Genomic DNA, 19,001 nt, shown 5'->3' on the forward strand with positions numbered 1-19,001 from the left:
TCATTTATTTGGTAACTGCACCAGTTAAATTCATCCATATCTTCACAAGCTTGGTCAAACATGGAAAAACAACTTTCATTTGTTCAGTCAGTGAAATAAGGAGTAAAACAGCCAATGTAAAATAAATAATAAAGAAACTGAAACTGACAAAAGCAATAAGTTCACTAATTTGGTCAAACATGCAAAGAATAAACTGCAACAAATCTGCTTTCAAAAGGCTCAGAAAGTGGAAATATAATATAAAATAAATGAAGCATGACATCACTCAGAAAAAAAAAATCATAGAATTAAACTGAATAGAATCATCTGTAATAAACACAACCACATTCATATTAACATGCCAACATATAGGAAAACATGCACAAGATTTAGGTAATTATGGATTTTTCCTCATTGGGGAATTTAGTCGGTGGAAGATTTAAGTCAAGACTTAGAGGTACTGAAATGGGTCAATAAAAATAGACTTTCAAATAAAATAAGTAGAAGTTTTTTGTTTTTTTCGTAATACTGTTTGAAATAGTACTCAAACAGCTGGAAATGAGTCAAACACCGGTTTCACAACTAACACTGTTTACATACATAACACACGATGTTGCAACATCAAACTAATCTGCATCTCATTTAAAGTTAGCTAAATAATCCACTCCTGAGCAAACGCGCTGAGACAAACAAGCATGGAGCGAAGATGTCTTGAGGCCTTGCAGCAAAGCTTTTTATTAGTTAGTTGTGGCACAGTGTCAAAAGGAAAAGCCAAACATTTTTATTTTATTTCAAAAAGCAACTTCCACCTACTCAGAGCAACAGCTGGTATGTGCTCTTAATGGAAGATAGTTGTTGGTTGACATGATCATTCTTTGAGGTAAATAAAAAAGTGTTTCAGCTGCAGTCATTTGGCCTTTTGAAAAACGGTTCGAACTTCAGACGCCAATTGCTTTGCACAATGTTCCTTGGAGTGCTTTTGTTGCTTAAGTGCCTCGTTTCAAAAGTTTTGAGAATTTTATATATTTTTTTTCCCTTTTTCTGAGCATTTCATGTCCTTTTGATACAGTAATTGAGGGGACAAATGAAAGTCAGAGCACTCTGCACAAAACTCATTAATCTTGCGGGCATTTTACAGCATAAAAACATTCCTCAGATTCTCCATGGGAATGGGAGAAAAGGCCGAGAACGGGAAATAACAGAAAGTGAGGAAAAGCGGCGGCGGATTGCGTTTCATGAACGTTACGTTGATAGGTTATGGATTCCACAGATTTGGTGACTGAACATGATGCTGAATGTTTAGGCTCCTAAAAACTGGCAAAGAGATATTTCTAAGGAAACTTGACAAGTACCGCTTTATTAACTCTAATACACAAAATGTAAAAAAAAAAAAAAGTTGGACTAGGAGAAGATCACAGCTACTAATCTATGGAAACTCAGTGATTCATGAACTCAACCTTTTGTCCTTCACTTAATGCCACGCCAGGGGGGCCAATAACACACACACACACGCACCCCAACACACACACACGCACGCACACGCACACACACACACGCACACACACACACACACACCTTCAGGAAAACCACAGGACCCTCTCTACCCTCTCTAAGCCCCTTCATGCACACGGATCGGACAAAAGCTTGGGCACTGTTTTTCTCCTCTGAAAAAACACACACACACATGAATGCAGATACACACACACGCATACCATTCATCTCCTTAATATCGCTCATCTGAACCGGGAAGAATGGCAGAAAGGAGTTTCATCCCCACCGATTGTCTCGTGCAAGACTGGGGAGAGAATGGGACGTTGAAAAGCAGACGCAAAACAATTCAATAAGAAAAAAAAGTGACTTGAATGCGCCTTTCATCAACCCAACAATGGCAAGCGCCACAATAGGCCTCAGGTTTGCCCCATGACGTTGCCTGTTTCTCATGCCACAAAGGGAGAGGAAAAGAAAAAGAAGAAGAAGAAGAGGAAGAAGAAGAAGAAAGCCCAGAATTAACTCGAATTGAATTGTGAGCCTTGTCCGCGATGGTCCCCTGTCCCCTTCCCTCCGTCTACAGCAAATCCTGCAAAGTTAACCGACATGATGACAACCGGATAACGACGAAGAGCGGTAAATAAAAAAACAGAATTGTTTTACATGGACAATAATCTTGAAGCAAGAGCTTCTTTAAAGCTTTCTGGGGGTTTTTTTGTTCTGTTTTTGTTCTTTGACTGCAACTTTTGAAGCAACACTGGGTCAGAAAGTATGTTGTGTCAGGCAAACAAATCAAATCACTGAGTTCAAAATTTCTCTGAAAAGAGGTCAAGGCAGAGTTTAGCCTCGTGAAGATGAAGCCAAATGTCTGTTTGGTGAATATCAACAGTGGATTTAAAAGCTCTTGATCTGAAAAGCATTTTATTTAGTCGAAAGTCCTCGTTCTGCTGTTTGGCTTATTTGTTATGAAAGCAATTCTATCTTTTGAAGATTCCCCTCGCGAATAATCTCACTCACCTTCTTCTTCCCAGAGCCAGAAGACTAATCGCAGCAGACAATGGTGCGGAGAGCCCTACTGCACGTCGTGTTAATTTATACAACTAACTAATTGCCAACAAAGGGTAAAAAATCCCATAAAGACCTTCTCCTGCTCCCACGCTAGGACTGTGAACCTGCTGATGAGAGTGTTTGGATATACAGTGTGTGTGTGTGTGTGTGTGTGTGTTGCTGTAACTGTTAAGTTTCCCCCTCGAGGACATGTGCATGAAAATACTATGCAACGACTGTACGCGCCATTGTGGATGTTCACAGAGTGTGAGCATGTTGAGTGTTTGACATAACCCCCCAGACAGCCGAGGAGAAGGATTAAGCAAAGTGGAGGGGAGGCGAAGGTGGAGGGGGGTGGATGTTGCTCGGACTGATGGATGGATGAACGAGAGACTGGCCCTGATCCCTTCACTTCTCCGGCTCTTTCTTTTCGCCCTCTTCTTCGTCTTTGGCAGTATGTGCCCGCCCTTCCCATTGTCGCCCATTGGAGTGTACGGAGGCGTGAGGGAGCTCCAGCCACTGTGTGCTTGTGTGGCAACAATGGCTTCGCCTAAGTGCTGTCCTATAAAATGCCTCAGTGCGCTCTAAAAGCAAGCCCAAGGTTCCGTCCGTTCCTTAAGAGTCGACGGAGTGCCGTGGGTGTACATGTATGACCGTGTGTCCGTAAGTGTGCGGCTGGTTGACATCTGTAGCTGCACTTGCAATTTCAGTGTGAAGTCTAGAGCCTTGCAGGGGTTTGGGCGTATTGGGTGCCATAAGCTGTAAAAACACTATTTTGACAGAGCTTGTGGCGGTTGCTGTGGCTGCTGGTGTCAGAACGTGGAGAGTGGACGGACAGTACTGCTCTTTGGTCTCCCCAACCATGCAACGTCTGGACAGCCAGAAAATTCAGCATGACTTAAATGCTTGTAATGCCATTCAACAGCATTAGCAAGGAATGGTGTGGTGATAAAATGTAGCATTGCTAAAATGCCTGGAACTGGAAAGATAATGACAATTGCAAGTCTACCAAGACATAGTGGTCCACATACGGCCAGACAAGGACAGCGCTAATTATAGAAGCAGCGAAGAGGCCTATTGTATCTCTGGAGGAGCTGCAGAGATCCATGTCAATATGACATTTGCAGTCAGAAACCAAACACTTCTTTTGACACAGCAAACTTATGGAAGAAGTACTGCAGCAGTAAAAGACGTTTGCCACATTTTTCCGATTTTTTTTTTGTTTTTTTGCTTAATGTAAAGCAAATAGTTATCCACTACTTTGTTGTGGTCCATCAGATAAAATCCAAATTTCGGTTGTGTTGCGACAAAAACATTAAAAGCTCAATCCTTATGAATGCCTTTGCAGAGGTGCAGTATGAAAAGAAAGCTGCTGTTTAATTCAAGACTGGCATTGTATGTAGATTTATTTAAATTAAAAAAGTCCTCAACTAAAACACGCTTCACAGTGGTAGCCTTCGTTCATCCCTCCTTCCAGCTGAGGCTACAGTAAAAGGAGGAGAAAGCTGAGCGCGCCCCAGAGGCCGTGGAGCCCCAGTGACGGGTAGCCGTGGCTGGGTAGCAGAGGGTCAACAGACGGGTCCAGAGACGGAGCTCAGCTGGCACTTAACGCGTGTGAGCCACTTACAGTTGATACGGCCGTGTAGTGAAAGGAGAGGAGGAATGAGGCTGAGAGTCTGGTGAAAGTCCAGGGCAGTAGAGGCACCACTCCAGGGGCCGAGAGGAACATCTGTGCCCCATTTAGCATTTAGCGATGGTTCTCATCCCTTTAAAGCCTCCTTGACTTCCTTTGTTCTATCTATCTATCTATCTATCTATCTATCTATCTATCTATCTATCTATCTATCTATCTATCTATCTATCTATCTATCTATCTATCTATCTATCTNATCTATCTATCTATCTATCTATCTATCTATCTATCTATCTATCTATCTATCTATCTATCTATCTATCTATCTATCTATCTATCTATCTATCTATCTATCTATCTATCTATCTATCGTTTTTTTGGGTAGCGCTCCTGGGCTAACAGATTACGGGGCCTTGCTCTGTGCCACAGGGGCCAAAAGAGGCTAAATGGTGAGTCAGAGAAAACTGACCAGGTATGTGTTCTTCTGCAGTCATCTCCCTTGGGTTGAATTGCTAACCCTTCTCTTGACCCTGCACCTCCACTGGTGCCCTGTACTCCTTCCTCATTATGCCACATAATCACACACGCACGCACACACACTCTCCAACATGAGCCACTCAGCCACCCAGCGACCCCGACTTAGGGAAATCACAGACAGCTGGTGTCAAGGCATCCTCATCATCTCCCTGTTGCTCCTGAAGAATTTATTAAAGACAGTAAGTAATGTGGTGTGTGTGTGTGTGTGTGTGTGTGTGTGTGTGTGTGTGTGTGTGTGTGTGTGTATCTCTGGGGTAGCAGGTGGCCAGTGGAGCGAGACTATAAGATGAATGGAGGGAGCAGAAGAGCAGTGAAGCCTGGTTGGGCCAGGCCATGGGGGACAGGATGCCGAGTCATTTATTAGAGGCCAAACACACCTTACCTTCCATAAATGCAAGCAAATGCGATTTTTTTACCCCGCCAACAAGCATACACATCTGCACAGTTTCTGTCACAAAAACATATGCAAATACACACACACATCTTCATGCTCCCAAAGGCTTTAACAGCACAAACACACACACACACTGACCTAGTATCTACCACTCGCCATTCATCTAGCCTAAGTAGAGCAACACTAGCCACAGACTAAATCTTTCAAACTTAGTGTGGGTGACTTTCTGCGTGTGTGTGGGTGTGTGTGCGTGCGTGCGTGTGTGTGATGTGTAGCTCAAGGCCTGCCTTCGATAGGCTGAGCCCCTCTTTCTGTTTCAAGATGTTTATCGTTTTCTGACCCATTTTGTGTCTTTGTCCCCTCTTTCACATCCCTCCTGGTGTTAATGTTCAGACACTATGAATGTGTGCGTGTCATTGATCCAGCTGGAAGCAGGATGTGTGTGTGCGTGTGTGTATGAGCAGTAATATTCCAGGCCTTTCATAATGATTAAAGCCTTCATTAAATTTTCATCCCAACCTGCTGTTTGCTGCTAATGGCCTTTGTGAGCCACACAGCCAAACAATAGCTAGCCGGGCAGAGAAAAGGGATTTCTATCAGGCGTTCAATACGGGCCCCCTCGACGCTTCGCTTCGCTCCCCGTCCAACCGTCCATTTCCCCTTTGCCTCTCGTCTTCTTTTCTCCGTTTTTTCCCCCTTTTCTCTCTAGCTTGGCCTGGGCTTGTTGTTGTTTTATTTTTCTGTGTGTGTGTTGGGTCCGGAGGTTCTTTTATTAGTGCGTTTCATTTAATCGTACGGCAGATAATGCCCTGGCTTGGTTTTGATGCCACACTGCCGTGGCACTGTGCTAATGGGGTCTGTGAAGACACTGCTTTTTCTCTCTTTCGCTTTCCTCTCCTTCTCACTCTCTCTCTCTCTTTTTTTTCCCTCCTCACTCTGCCCTGGCTGAGTCATAAAGATCCATTATTGTTGTTTTTTCCCTGTGCAGCCGGTTCATGAGGTCCAGCGAAGCAGCGAGCAACCCAAAACACACCTCAATTACAGTTCAGCTCGAAAAACAGTCCATTTTTTTATTTTTTTTTTACCTTCTTTTTTTTTCGGTAAAATGTGCCACAACAGGCTTCTTTATCGGCCGGAATGAAAACAAGCAGACGGCAAGAGCTCACCAGCCGTCGCAGGCGCTTTGAAAGCCTTAGAAAAACCCAGCAAAACACGGTTACGACATCACAGCTTGAAATGAAAGCCTGTTGATGTTGTTTGGGGTTGGCATAATACACATAAAATGCACCTACACTCAAAGGCAAACTGCGCCGCTGTTCTTTCACCTTTCGGGCTTCGTGTCAGTTGAGTTTGAAGCGGAGTGTTTCAGGATGCTTGAATGCGCCGCTGCAGCGGCTTTTGGAGACCAGAGGAGAAGCCTTAGTGCGTAAAAGAAGGAAAATCAATTGCTGTACTATGTATTTGATTAGGTCTAGACAGGTCTAACTCATTTTCAGAACACTAGAGTCTTGGGTCAAGCTGCGTTAGTATAAGCAAAACTACTAGTGCCTTGACTTGGCTGCCTCTTTAGGCTGCCTTAGGGAACAGGAAGTTTAGTCTTTGTCCCTTCAGGCTCTTTAGGGTGGATCTAAATGTCGAGAATACATTTCCTACCTGAATACATATGAGCAGATGAATATGGTTGAGCATGAGGATGCTCTACTGCAAACCCTCTACACTTTTACAGAACTGTCCTGTATTTACTTAATCTCCCTTTTTATCAACCCCAACCAGTCTCCTTGTCCTCATATCATTTTTCTGCCATGTTTCGCGGTTTTAGTTTTTCTCTGAAATCTGTCATTGCAGAGCGTGACAAATTGAGAAAATGTTTTGTAAAGCGCCGCAAGAGGTCAAACTCACGATCACAGCCGTATCTCCATGTGGATCTCTTAAATGAAGTTTGGAGGAATTATTTATGTGCTGACCAAAATGCGGTTTAGTGGAAAAGATTTGTTTTAATGACCTCAGGAAAAGTCAATCAGATAAGATAAGGTTTGTCAAGCTGGAGTCAGGTGGAGGAGAGGGTTTAACTGGTTGAGATTTGATGCACAGAAAACTTGGGAAACCATCACGGACAGTTATGTGTCACTTTTTCAGTTTTTTTTCCTGTTGGTCCTCAACATACTGCAGGGAACTTAATCAAAAGTTGACTTCTACCTGGTCCAGAATGTTCTGTTCCCGAGTTAAATGTTGCTGAAAAGACGACTTTTTGCCTTGGATGTTTGCGACGTGCAAGAAAGGATCCGACTTTCTTCGTCTTTGTTAGGCTGCATTTGGACACTGGAATTTGAGGTAAAAATGTTACATTTTCAACATATTTTTGTCGGGCAAAAAACAGATGAAGTCTCAAGAGCCATAAAGATATGTTCATGAACAGAGTTTGGGTTTCGCTTTGCTTTATTAAAGTGAGTTGAAGAGAAAAAAAAATCAATTCAAGCCATTGTTAAGAGGATTGATTGAAAACTGATATTTACTTAGAATCCCCCCTCGCCCCTTTCAGTAAAGTGGCATGGTATTAAAATGATCTTCCTAAAAGAGACAGACACCCATTGCTGAGATTTATATCACATTCTGATTGTAGCATGCATTCCAGGGAATTTGACACCATTTATCCACTCAATATAAATGAGCATTAGCCATGGGCTAAATTTATCTCTTTGCATGACTCCAACTAGTAGCCTAAGGCTCTGCTTGGGAATAAGCAGAGCCTCAGAGGCTAGCGGTGCAAAGCTCTGTAGGGCCCTGCCAGATCTCTGGTTCTGCCTTCTGAACAGTTAGAAATCTTTATCTGGGTGCTTAAAATGCTTCATCCCAAAGGTGGCGAGGTGTTTTTGTTACAGAGACGAGTCCATCTGAGAGACCTCCCCATGAATATCTCCTGATTTCAAAGCAGCAAACATTTGGAGAGTTGTTAACACTTTTTTCAAGTGGCCAGCATTCACACTTGAACACATGCATGCGAGTGCACATCTTACTTGTCAGGTTGTGATAAATATGCAAAGCGTCGCGGACAATAGGCCCGAGCAGCTGAAGCTGTCGGTTTGCGTTCTGGGTAAACAAAGGCTCTCCTCTTGTCTGAACATGAGTGGGTTCAGCGCAGAGCAGAAGAGGAAGAGGCATGGAGAAGGTACGGCGGCAGAAATGAAAGACAGAAAGAAAGGAAGAAAGAACAGACAAGCTGGAGAAACCGAAACATCTGGGCGTCCGTCACTGACCTTCTGGCTCGTTTTTGATCAGCTCCTCCATCTTGCGTTGCTTCAGCGTGTCCACGACGTCCGCCAGGCTGCCCTTGCGTCTCTCGGGGGTCCCCAGGGTGCCGGTTGCCGAGCCGCCGTCGCTGCAGGGTCGCCCCCCGCCTCCTCCGCCCTCCTCTTTGCCCGGTGAGGTAGCGTTGTGCTGTGGGTACGGACTCAGAGAGCTCCCCTTGATGCCGTCGTGCTCCTGCAGGGCGGAGAGGATCAAGAAAGACGGACGACATTTTATTAGTTGAAAAATCACCCAAACTTGAAGACATAAAGCAACTGTAGATGGAGTAAAGAGATTGAGGAGGAGCTGGCACAGACCAACTCATTATCTCCGTCCTTCTTTCCAACTCTTTATTCATCCCCCCAACCCCCATCTCCTGTTCTTACAACCCAATGCAGCAACTTTCATCCCCAGCCAGTTATCTCAAGTTAGGGCGCACTTCTTCCGTCTCTCGCATCCTCTGGAATCTGCATTTGACTGACTTGGAGGTAGTTGACAGAGCGAACACATGAAACGACAGCGAGACACTCAGTGCGCTCTAAAGTGTCAACGCTAACTCTTAATCACAAAGCCTTCGCGTTTGAGGGACGTCCAGCGCCGCCGCTTCAAATCGCACGCCCAACTTTCAGAGCTGCTGTAGTTTCTTCTTTTTTTTTTTTTTTTTTTTTTTGTCCCTAAGATTCATCATAGCAAGTGCTGAGGCTGCATCTCGGGCAAACAGAGGAAACGGCAAACAACGCGTTCCTTTTGAAAGAACAAAACGCTGGAGAGGTGTCAAGTCATTTCCATGAAAAACAACAACTTTTATGTACACAGTGCAGGCAAAAGTAAACACTCTGTGCCTTTATCCAACTTTTCACCAGGACTAATTATCCTTCGGTGTTTCTTTCACGTTGAAAGTGCGATAACCTCTTGAAATTCACAAAGGCTTGTTTTTTTGAATGAGCATCTGTGCAGCTCGTAGCTAAATAGTTGATTATATTCCCTTCATATAAAACTTTGTGTTGTAAAGTTAAGTGAGTACCTAGAGGCTTTTCATATTTTTCAAACTATTCAAGCTTTAACAGAATTTACTGGGGTTTATGCAGTAGACCAACACAAAATTATGCTAAATTGTAAATAGATTTTAAAGTGGAAAGGGGGGAAAAAAAATATTTTTACGAATGCATTTTTACTCCAAATACACAAAAATAAACTTTGTCCATTTGTGTGTTGTTTATCCAGCTCTTTCTATGAAGGCTTTAGAGGTTTGTTAGAGAACATTAGTGAACAAACAACATCAGGAATCAGATGCACAGCAGACAGGTCAGGGAGGAAGTTAAAATCAGAGTTAAATTATAAAACTACCCTATAAGCTCTGAGCATTTTGCGTATCAACAGTCTGGACAACATGGCTTTCAAATAAAATAAAAATTTTTTCATGCCAAATTTGATATCCGATTTATTTCGACCAATCCCCTGTGTGCGTTCACCTGAACTCAAAATCCAAATAAATAGTAGATGTAAAAGAGCCAAACAACATGGTGGGCCTTTGGTGTTCTGACATCACTCTGAACTATGGAAACCCAGCATGCAATAAAAACATTTTGTGTGATAAAGATAAACACTGGATTTCCCTGAGCATGCCACTCCCCCTTGTGAAACATGGTGGTGGCAATAACATTTTCTATTCTTATCAATTGTTGTGTTTTATTTTGGATAATTAAGATGCCTTCCAGTTCCAGTGTTAGGTGTTCCTTATAAAATTAAGTCTATTGGTCTCTTGGAGGGCAAACTTGCATTATTGTGCCATTGTCAATATATTACTTCGTTTCTTGCAGTAATTGCTGCACCGAATGCACGTTCGGCAAAATGTGTTATTGTAGTTTGTTTCACCGTGTCTCATTTAATCCTCACGAACATCACACCGGAGGTTTGTGGCTACGTCTTGCAGCCACACAGAGTTAAGGCGGCGTGAACCGTTTTGCCAAACGCCGGCAGGTGAAGGCTGCAGTAAGTAACTTTTAGCAGGTTAATCTTTGGCCCGGTAAAACCTGTGTTTGTTTCTACAGCCGGCATTATGGACTTACGGCCGGCTCAGGCCAATTAAGGGTGACACCGCGAGGGAGGTCGCCGTCAAACGCACGCAACCGACGGAACAGCGCGGCGATTTTCTCGCCGTGTGCCCGGAAACGCGGAAAACGTAACTCTGGCTGGCGCTGGCGTTCTTCCGCTTGAACTATGATACGCGAAGGTGTGCTGTGGCATTCCTGCATCAAATGAGTCAGTCTGTCAGCTCAGCTCTTTGTGAGCACGAGGGTCAATGGTCCACAGGGTTAATCTTTGGCTAATCTAGCTACAGTATAGGGCATGCCACCTGAGACAGCGGCACACATGCACTGCTTAGGACCTCTGACTGTTTTGTGCACAGGAATTCCAGCTATATTAAATATCACTTGGTGTATTAACTAAACATTAACTCCTGGAGTGACAGGTGGATCGGAGTCAAATATGAGGCCATCCAGTCCGCAAACGTCAGATTTTATTCTCTTCTGTTTCTTAATAGAAAAATACTTATGTAAGAGATCCTATTAAAAATAAAAAAAAAGGATGAAAATAAGCATTTTTTTTTTCTTTTCTCAGTGGCTTTCAATATTGACAATGCTTTCATTGTTCGTGGCCCAGCTCCATACGAGAGGTCCAGAAGAGCATTATCACTTGGCATTTTCCACACCTCACTGACTCTCTCACTTCGGCTCGTTGTGTTTCCACACTCTGAATAAGTCAGCACGCTCAATAATTCACCCGTCCGCTCCTAGACGTTCTTGCACATGGCACCGCCGCAGACGGACAAGTTGAGGATTCAAAAGTTGTACAAGATCTAAATTGAAGTTAGTCTTTTATTGCAGCGCCAATGCAGCACCACTTTTATTTGAAAAATTGAAGGAAAATTGATAATTATGTTTAAAAAAATCCAACAGATTTTTTTTTTTTTTTAAATTTAAACATTTTTATTTTTTTACACCTTGATCAGAGATTCCAACACCCAAAAATAAGTAAGTAAATAAATAAAAACTCCCTGTTTCAGAACAGTTGAATATAGTGACATCAGGTCTCCAGAATAACCACTAGATGCCATCTGGTTGTTTTGGAAATGATGCCAACAAAATTTACACTTTCTGCTCTACCATCACAAATGCAAACATGAGGATTTTGATCAACTGTATGCCAAGTGAGAAAAAACTCAGATTCAGCAAAAAAAAAAACCTTCAGGGGAGTTTAGTTTAAAACAAAGGAGAAGGTGAAGAAGCCTCTCATCCCATTGGTTGACCAGGTGGGAGGATATTTAATGCTGCAGGTGTTTTTCTCTTCTAACATTGATGAGGACCATGATAGATTTCACAATACATTCACTCCAAAACACTGACATTTCCACGTATATTCAGTTTTCTAGAAAACCGGTAGATCAGACTATCTAGACTCTGAGGAATAGTCAAATCTGTCTCTCTGAACCTACAGAAGATGACATGCTGCACCAATGGAGAGAGGTGATTGTACAGTATTCGCAGGAAATGTGCCGATATTTGCATGAACATGGGATTGTTTTCCCTCACTGAATCACTCTACTGTTTCTCCAAATGTTTCAGCATGAGATCATGCAGTAATGCAGTAATAGAGTCCAGCCCACCACAGTTGCGCCAGAGGAGCATCCACTACTCATCTGGGAGGTCAGAGAGGAACCCAGCTCCACATCGAAAGCACTGCAGACCTCACTTCCTGCACTTAAGGTCAATGTTTATGATTCCACAATTACTAAGAGAGGTTTGCTCAAACAACAGTGATCCAAAGCACATGAGAAGAAGTGTCTCTAAATGGTTCAAATTAGAGCTGCACGAAGGATATATTTGGAGTGGCCTAGTTAAAGTCGGGACTGATTGAGGAGGTGTGGCAGTTGGTGTTAAGCTTACGGGGACAAGGTCTGGGTTGGGTTTCAACTTTTAACAAATTAAATCATCGTCTTACAACTTCCTTTGTTTGACGGTTGGAAACATCTAAGCGTCGAAACAGAAGGAATTTGTCACAAATCGGTGTTGCGCCGTAAAGTTTTTCACGGTTCTTACTCCTTTTTTTACTAGAGGTGCAAACAGGTTCGTCTGCATCCAAATATGAGGAAAAAAGATGAGGCTTAAGTGAACTTCTGCTTCGGCCATTAACACCGCAGCAGAGTCTTGTGATCTTAAAGCCCTCAAAGACCTTCCTCTCTCCCCCTCCAACCACCTGACCAAGCGGCTGCTCCTGACTATCTGCGCTGCTTCCATTTCTCCCCTATACTCCCGATTAGGACATATCAGGCTTAAAAAAGCGGATTTCTTTGGGATTATGAGTTGCATCAGAAGCAGCAGCACGACATGCAAATGCAACAACAACGGAAAGGCAGAGAAGGTGCGCGAGCATGGAAAGTCGAGGAAAGCGCAACACCCAAAGACAAGAAAGACGGAGAGAGAAAAGAGAGAGAGAGAGAAGCGGTGTTATTAGAGGAAATGGAAGAGGTGCAAGTTGAAAGAGAGAGATACAGGGAGACAGAGAGCAGGCGTCTTGAAGGCAACGGTCACACCTGTCACATCCCATTTATCTAATCCAGTGCCTACTTAAAAGAGCCGCACTCTTTCTTTCGAGAAAGATGTAGCGCAAACAAAACAAACAGAGCAAGAATATGGAGGGGAGACGGAGAGAGAGGAGAGGCAGGTTGCTGTCGAGAAGCTGCCAGGGAGATGTCATCTGGCAGCGTCCAACAAGAAAGGTCATTTCCCGATCAAACGGAATTAGCAGGGGAGCCGCTGCATCGGGGGCTCCGGCTCCGACAGACAGCCTGATCCTGCAGGCATCTTAACGTGCTTATGCTTCGTTCCCAATCAACCTCCGAGCGCATAATCCACGCGCCACGCGCGCAGACCAAACAGAGGCATCGAATTTAAACACTTTTTTAAAAAAAAGATTTTCTGATGTAAATGGGTGTCACTCAGCTCTCCTCCTGCTGTAACGCAGGTTGAAGAACTTTTCTCATCAACATGCATTTATTCCTGAGTGCAAATGGAAATTTGGAGCACTGTAAACGTTCATGCCCTCTGCTCAGTGCATGTGTACGAGCAGCCCTTTTTTTTTTACCCATTTCTTTTTCTATATGTGTGACACTGGCAGTGCACATAGCCTGTAGGTGTGTGTGCGTGTGTATGTGTGTGTGTGTGCATATATGTATTTATATGCACTGGATGAGGCAGGCTGGTAGTGTGGGCGGTTCTGCCTTTAGTTTGCAGATGTCAATTCTCTTCCAAATGACTGGAACAAAGTAAAAATTGCGCCTCACTCTCTTTATCCTTTTACTGCCTCTGCAATGGAACCGAATTAAACAACTTTTGTCTTCTTAAGCTCATCTGTGAGGGGAGGCTGGTTGAAAAACACTTTACTCTTGCCAAAAAAAAAAGGAAGCAAAAAAAAAGCAAAAAAAAAATCTAAATGCTATTTTTTCCCAGCAGCCAGCACATATGCTGCTGTTATTTATTTTTTAAAACTCCCTCGGTTTGCTACCCTTCCTCCTTTTTCCCTGTTGCCTAACTCTCTCTCTTTTCTTTTTTGGAACCCCCAGCCTGACATGTCTCGGGCTGTGAAAGGTGTACGTGTGAAAAAACATTTAATGCTTGGCGCGTCGCTGCGGATCAAGGCATGGACAATGTGGCAAGTAGGAAGAGCTGGAAACAGCTGCTCGTCTGAAACACACACATACACGCGCGCGCGCACACACACACACACACACTGAGGGTGTCACTGATCGCTCCCTGCAGGGGGGTGAGACTCAGGTCCACGCCAGGGCTGCCAATCTCCCCAATAGACTACTTAACAAAACTCAGAAACCCTGCTAACACACACACACGCATGCAGCAAATCCCTTTACATGCCACGGCTAAACGCAGACACCAACCCTGGAGACCCTCAGGCTGGGACCAACGACTAAACACACACATTATTTCCCTTCTGGCAGCTTTAAATCATATTTTAATACAATTAAAACTCCAATCAAGCCCTATAAACATGCAATAATCTTAAATTTAAAGATTCTTCCCCAATGCCTAGCATCTATATCTGACTCTGCAGCTGTTTTTTTTTTTTTTGCTGTGTTTTTTTAAATAGCTGTTTTAGCTCAAATCTGCACCAGTGTATTTTACGGCGACCCCTCGCTGTTGACAGGCAAGCGTGTGTTGATTCATTAGTGCATCACTGGCATGAGAAATTAAGTGTGACCACTGTGTCTCAAGACTGCTCAATGGCTGTGTAAAATCTGTCATACTCACATGAACATATACACACACGCGTGTGCGCACGCACACACATGTGATCACACATTGAAATGATAGAAGAAGAGGGAAAAAAAAAAAAGGAGAGGAAAGGGAGCGTTTGAATGAGAAATAATGCTCGATGAAAGATCGGTATAGTTCTCCGCGGTGTAAGCGGGCGTCTCGGCTGTTAATTAAATAATTTGTGTTCATCCATTAGCACGTCTATGAAAGAAGATGCTCGCCCCTGTCTGATGTGAAAACAATTTTTTTTTTTTTTTGGCGAGGATTTGCAAACAAACATGAAAGGAATGAAAAGAAAAGGAGGCAAAGGAACAAGATGTCAAAACCTCACATCTGCAGCTGCCCCCGGGACTTATTGTGGCGCTACAATAGTTACTTTTAAATAGGTTTCTCTTAAATAGGTCTCTTTTGTCTTTATCTGTACAGCGGCGTTATACCTGCGCACAGCGCTGATTGGTTGTACCCAGTAATCAGAGTCTATGTTTTTTTTTTTGCACCTAAGCTGGATTCTAAGCAAAGGCAAGTAAGGATATTTTGACGGAGTGATAACTTTAGGCAAAATACTATGTTTTTAAGGTATTTGTGCAAATATTTAAAGCATTAACAGGACCAACTCGAAGGGTTTTGCGATAGTTATTATTTTAAAAAAACCACCTTCGTCTTGCTCTTTAGTGAGACAAAAGTGTAACCAAGTGAGCAGAACTGAGTGATTTTAACAGATGGGTCCTGGCTTCCTAAACTGTTTGTTTTAAAACAGCAGTGCTTCAATTTAAAGGATAGGTGGCGCTGCTTTGGTTTGCAACTTCTGACTGTGTTTGTCTTTCTTGTAGAAGAGCAAAAAAAAATAAACCCTATTAGCCTGTCAGCTAGCTCACCAGCAGTACGCAACAACAGGTGGGGGAGGGGCTAACATGCTAAGCTATGCTCCATGACACCAGACAAAGTCACTGCATCAGACTGACCATATGAGCAACAGGATAGAAAGTGTAGAGGCTTTTGCTAAGTCGGCTAAACAGCAGCACAAAGCAACAGGTGGGGAAGGGGCAGTCCTGGGTTACTGCGTTCTTCAAACCAGAGAAAACTCCGTTCACGCTTCCACTTTCTCTGGCATCTCGTTTACAGAAGTGAACCCAAATTAAAAGGTTTTAATAGTCCTGAAAAAAGCAAAGTTCCTCCTTCTATTAGCTTAATATAGAAACTCATTTCTTATTTATTCTGTTGCAAATCACTCTGGGCAGCACAATTTCCCATCAAGTCCAGGAAAAAAATCTTTTAAACGGCATTATCCAACACCGATCAGTTTTTGTGAAACATACCGTAGTGAGTGTGTGTGTGTGTGTGCGTGTGTGTGTAGGTGTAGCGGTCGGAGCCAAAGGCGAACAGGCAGGCGGAATGAAGAGGTCAGTGTGTAGCTGAGCGCATCTCCAGCACCGTGCTAATTCACTATGACAAGATAAAGCTGTAATCTCACCCCCACCTCCCCCCCTCCCCACTGTCCCACTGCTGCCTCACTTCCAAGTCAACCAGCGGCGGATGAGCCATTTACTTCCCCCCCCTATCACTTACGACAACTGCTTTGGAGAGGAAGAGACCCCCATCCCGATCTCTTAAGAGTGCCGTTGACACCCCCTCCCCTCCACCAGTTAGTAAATCTCTCGCTTTCAGTTCCTCTTCACTCCCATCCACTGACAGTCAGCGGAGAAGGGATTGGCACTGTTAACCTCCTTTTCCCGCTCAAAAAAATTCCTAACACACATAAGCAGGCAGTCGGATAAGCCTCCCCCCCTCAGACCCCCCTCCATTCCCAACGCTCCACATCAAGCGCCTCCTCTCTGCCATCCAGTAATGAAGCTGCTGTGTGTCCCTCTGAATGTGAATATTCAGGAATTTTCTTCTCCAATCAGCTGAAGATAACAACGATAAGACCAACTTTGTATACACTCGATCTAAATGAACCTGAATTAATCTAATCGCTGTCCTCAACAGCAACAGATAACCCATTGTGTGTGTGTGTGTGGGGTGTGCGTGCGTGCATGCATGTGTGTGTGTGCGTGTGTGCGTGCGTGTGCGTGTGTGTGTGCGCAGTGTTCCTCCCCAGGCCAGGACTTTGGTTTACAGTCAGCACCTGTCACATATGCAGAGTCCATGGAGCCTGGGAGGGGCCCGAGAGCCTAATCAGAGGGCTAATTACAGAATTAGCTTTCCATTACAACTCCTAAACACTGTTTATTGTTTTATAGCGTGCAAGTGTTTATTGTCAGGATGGGGGGGAAAGGTCGACGGTCGTTATCCGAGTGTGCTTGTGACAAGGCGTGCATTTGGCAAATGGAGGAAAAGTTGGTGCGCAGTGAATCACACAAGAAGGTACATGTACAGTTTTCAGCAAGTACGATATTCTAAGTCGGCTTAAAGATCACGTCATCGCTTTTTTGAAACAGGAACTGTAAGTAACTCAAAATGCAGACAGAAAAAAAAATTATAACAATTGACATATTAGGAAAGTGAATCATGTGAAAGTTCATGTACAGTGTGGTTGCTTACTCAGGATTACGTCAGGTAATATCAGCAGCAGATGCCAAAACATGTCATGAATCACAACTAAAAATGAATGTAGAACGCATCATCATCATCATCATCATCATCATCATCATACATATGCCATCCGATGCCCTGGAGAAAACGACCTGCCACAGTTCCTGTTTTGCTTTTACACAACGAGGAAAGTTGTGGTTTCTTGAATCAATGTACAGCAAACTCTCTGAGAAACTGCTCCCTCAAAACCACTAACGGCGACATCTTTACTTCCAAGATAAACAAAGCTCTCCGGGAATATTTGCATATGACAAACACGCAAAGTCAAGCAGTCTAAATGAGAACGACTCCTATTAGAGTAAATCTGCTTTAAAACTGCAGATATCAAGTTATGAGCTACATGAATACAGGCTGGCTCCCCCAGCAGAGAGCCTTACTAATTAATAATGACTTTACAACTTGTAACATAAAAGTAAATCAATAACACGATCCAATAATAATTTTCATACCGCTCACATTATGAGAATTTTATTACAGTTGTTGTGATAATTATATCTAATATTTTAGTTGGAGTTATTCTTATTTTGAATCATGCACTTAAGGAAAATAGAGAGTTCAAATAGTGCACAGAATGCTTTTCTTTTTGGTGTTCACTCTTTATGGTGTAAAACTGGAAGCAGAAAAAGGCGAGTTTGTCTTCCTGAGAAAAGTGTAGTCAGCTGAGCAGCAGTGTGAAGTAAGTGGTGGAGCTTTTTCATTAGAAATGTGCGCAAAACTTTAATATGTGTAAAAAAAAAAAAAACCACAATTTTGTAATTGCTGTTCTTCCATTATATAAGAAACACAATTAAAATATCATGTGAATAAGTTTGTTCACGCAATAAGTCATTAAAAAACATGCTTCACCTCATCCTCCAACTACTTCCTGTTGTCTTCTTTGTGCCAGTAAAGCGTTTCTGATCATGTGACTTGTGTAATGTGAAAAAAATATGGCCAATGGAAACGAAGGCAGTGCAGGATTCAGCTTCACACCTTTACGTCTAATTACCTCAAAGCAGCACAAACATTAAAAGTCCACCCCAAACGGTAGCCTGAAACTTTCTGCTCCGATTCATATCAGCTCCCAGCTACAAGCTGCCGTTTACCAGCAGAGAAAGTCCAATTCTTCCATTTTTAGGTCTCCATGTGAATCATCAAAGGGACATGTGCTGTTTATTTATTTATTTATTTTATTTTTATTTTTCTCTAATACCGGTGTTGGTGCTGTGCAATAAATCTGAAGGGGTCATTGTAAGCAAAATCCCAAAAAGGTTTCTGAAATCCATAATCCTCTGACCATTACATGCAAATAAATAAATAGAAAATTTCCCCCTCAAAAAATTTTTTTCTTTTCAAGAGTCATTTTAAGAGATGACAAACATGCAAGGTCAGGGAAGTTAATTTCTAGCTGAATGGATCCACAGATGAAAACATTTTTCCAGCAAAATTTATTTGCAGTTTATTTTTTGTCCTCCTTCCAGCTCACTGAGGAAGCACTCATTAAATACAGAAGGCGACATTTCCCCCAGCACCACGTGTGTGTGTGTGTGCGTGCGTGCGTGTGTGTGTGTGTGTTCTCAGGTTTAGGTTCCACCAACGTCTCTCAAGCACCAATAGAGGCTGAGTTGAGCTGATTAGAAGGACTTTGGTGTCTCACCTATGTCACCTTTCAACCCCTCCGTCTTTCCCATGGGTGTGTGCTTTACCTCCCCAAATAGACAGCAAGCGGGTCGGG

At 43.1% G+C, this 19,001-nt stretch overlaps 1 protein-coding gene across 9 annotated transcripts in view; it reads right to left on the bottom strand.

The window, feature by feature from the left end:
• The window catches only part of sox5 (SRY-box transcription factor 5), a 154,546-nt gene that overhangs the window by 65,862 nt on the left and 69,683 nt on the right, over positions 1–19,001 (bottom strand). For all 9 annotated transcript variants that reach the window (XM_008425896.2, XM_008425897.2, XM_008425894.2 and 6 more), the window contains one exon: positions 8,333–8,558. In XM_008425896.2, the coding sequence (XP_008424118.1) occupies positions 8,333–8,558 (226 nt within the window). The remainder of the gene's footprint in view (positions 1–8,332; positions 8,559–19,001) is intronic.

The sequence above is a fragment of the Poecilia reticulata genome, linkage group LG13, assembly GCF_000633615.1.
Source record: "Poecilia reticulata strain Guanapo linkage group LG13, Guppy_female_1.0+MT, whole genome shotgun sequence".
NCBI classification, from domain to species: Eukaryota; Metazoa; Chordata; class Actinopteri; order Cyprinodontiformes; family Poeciliidae; genus Poecilia; species Poecilia reticulata.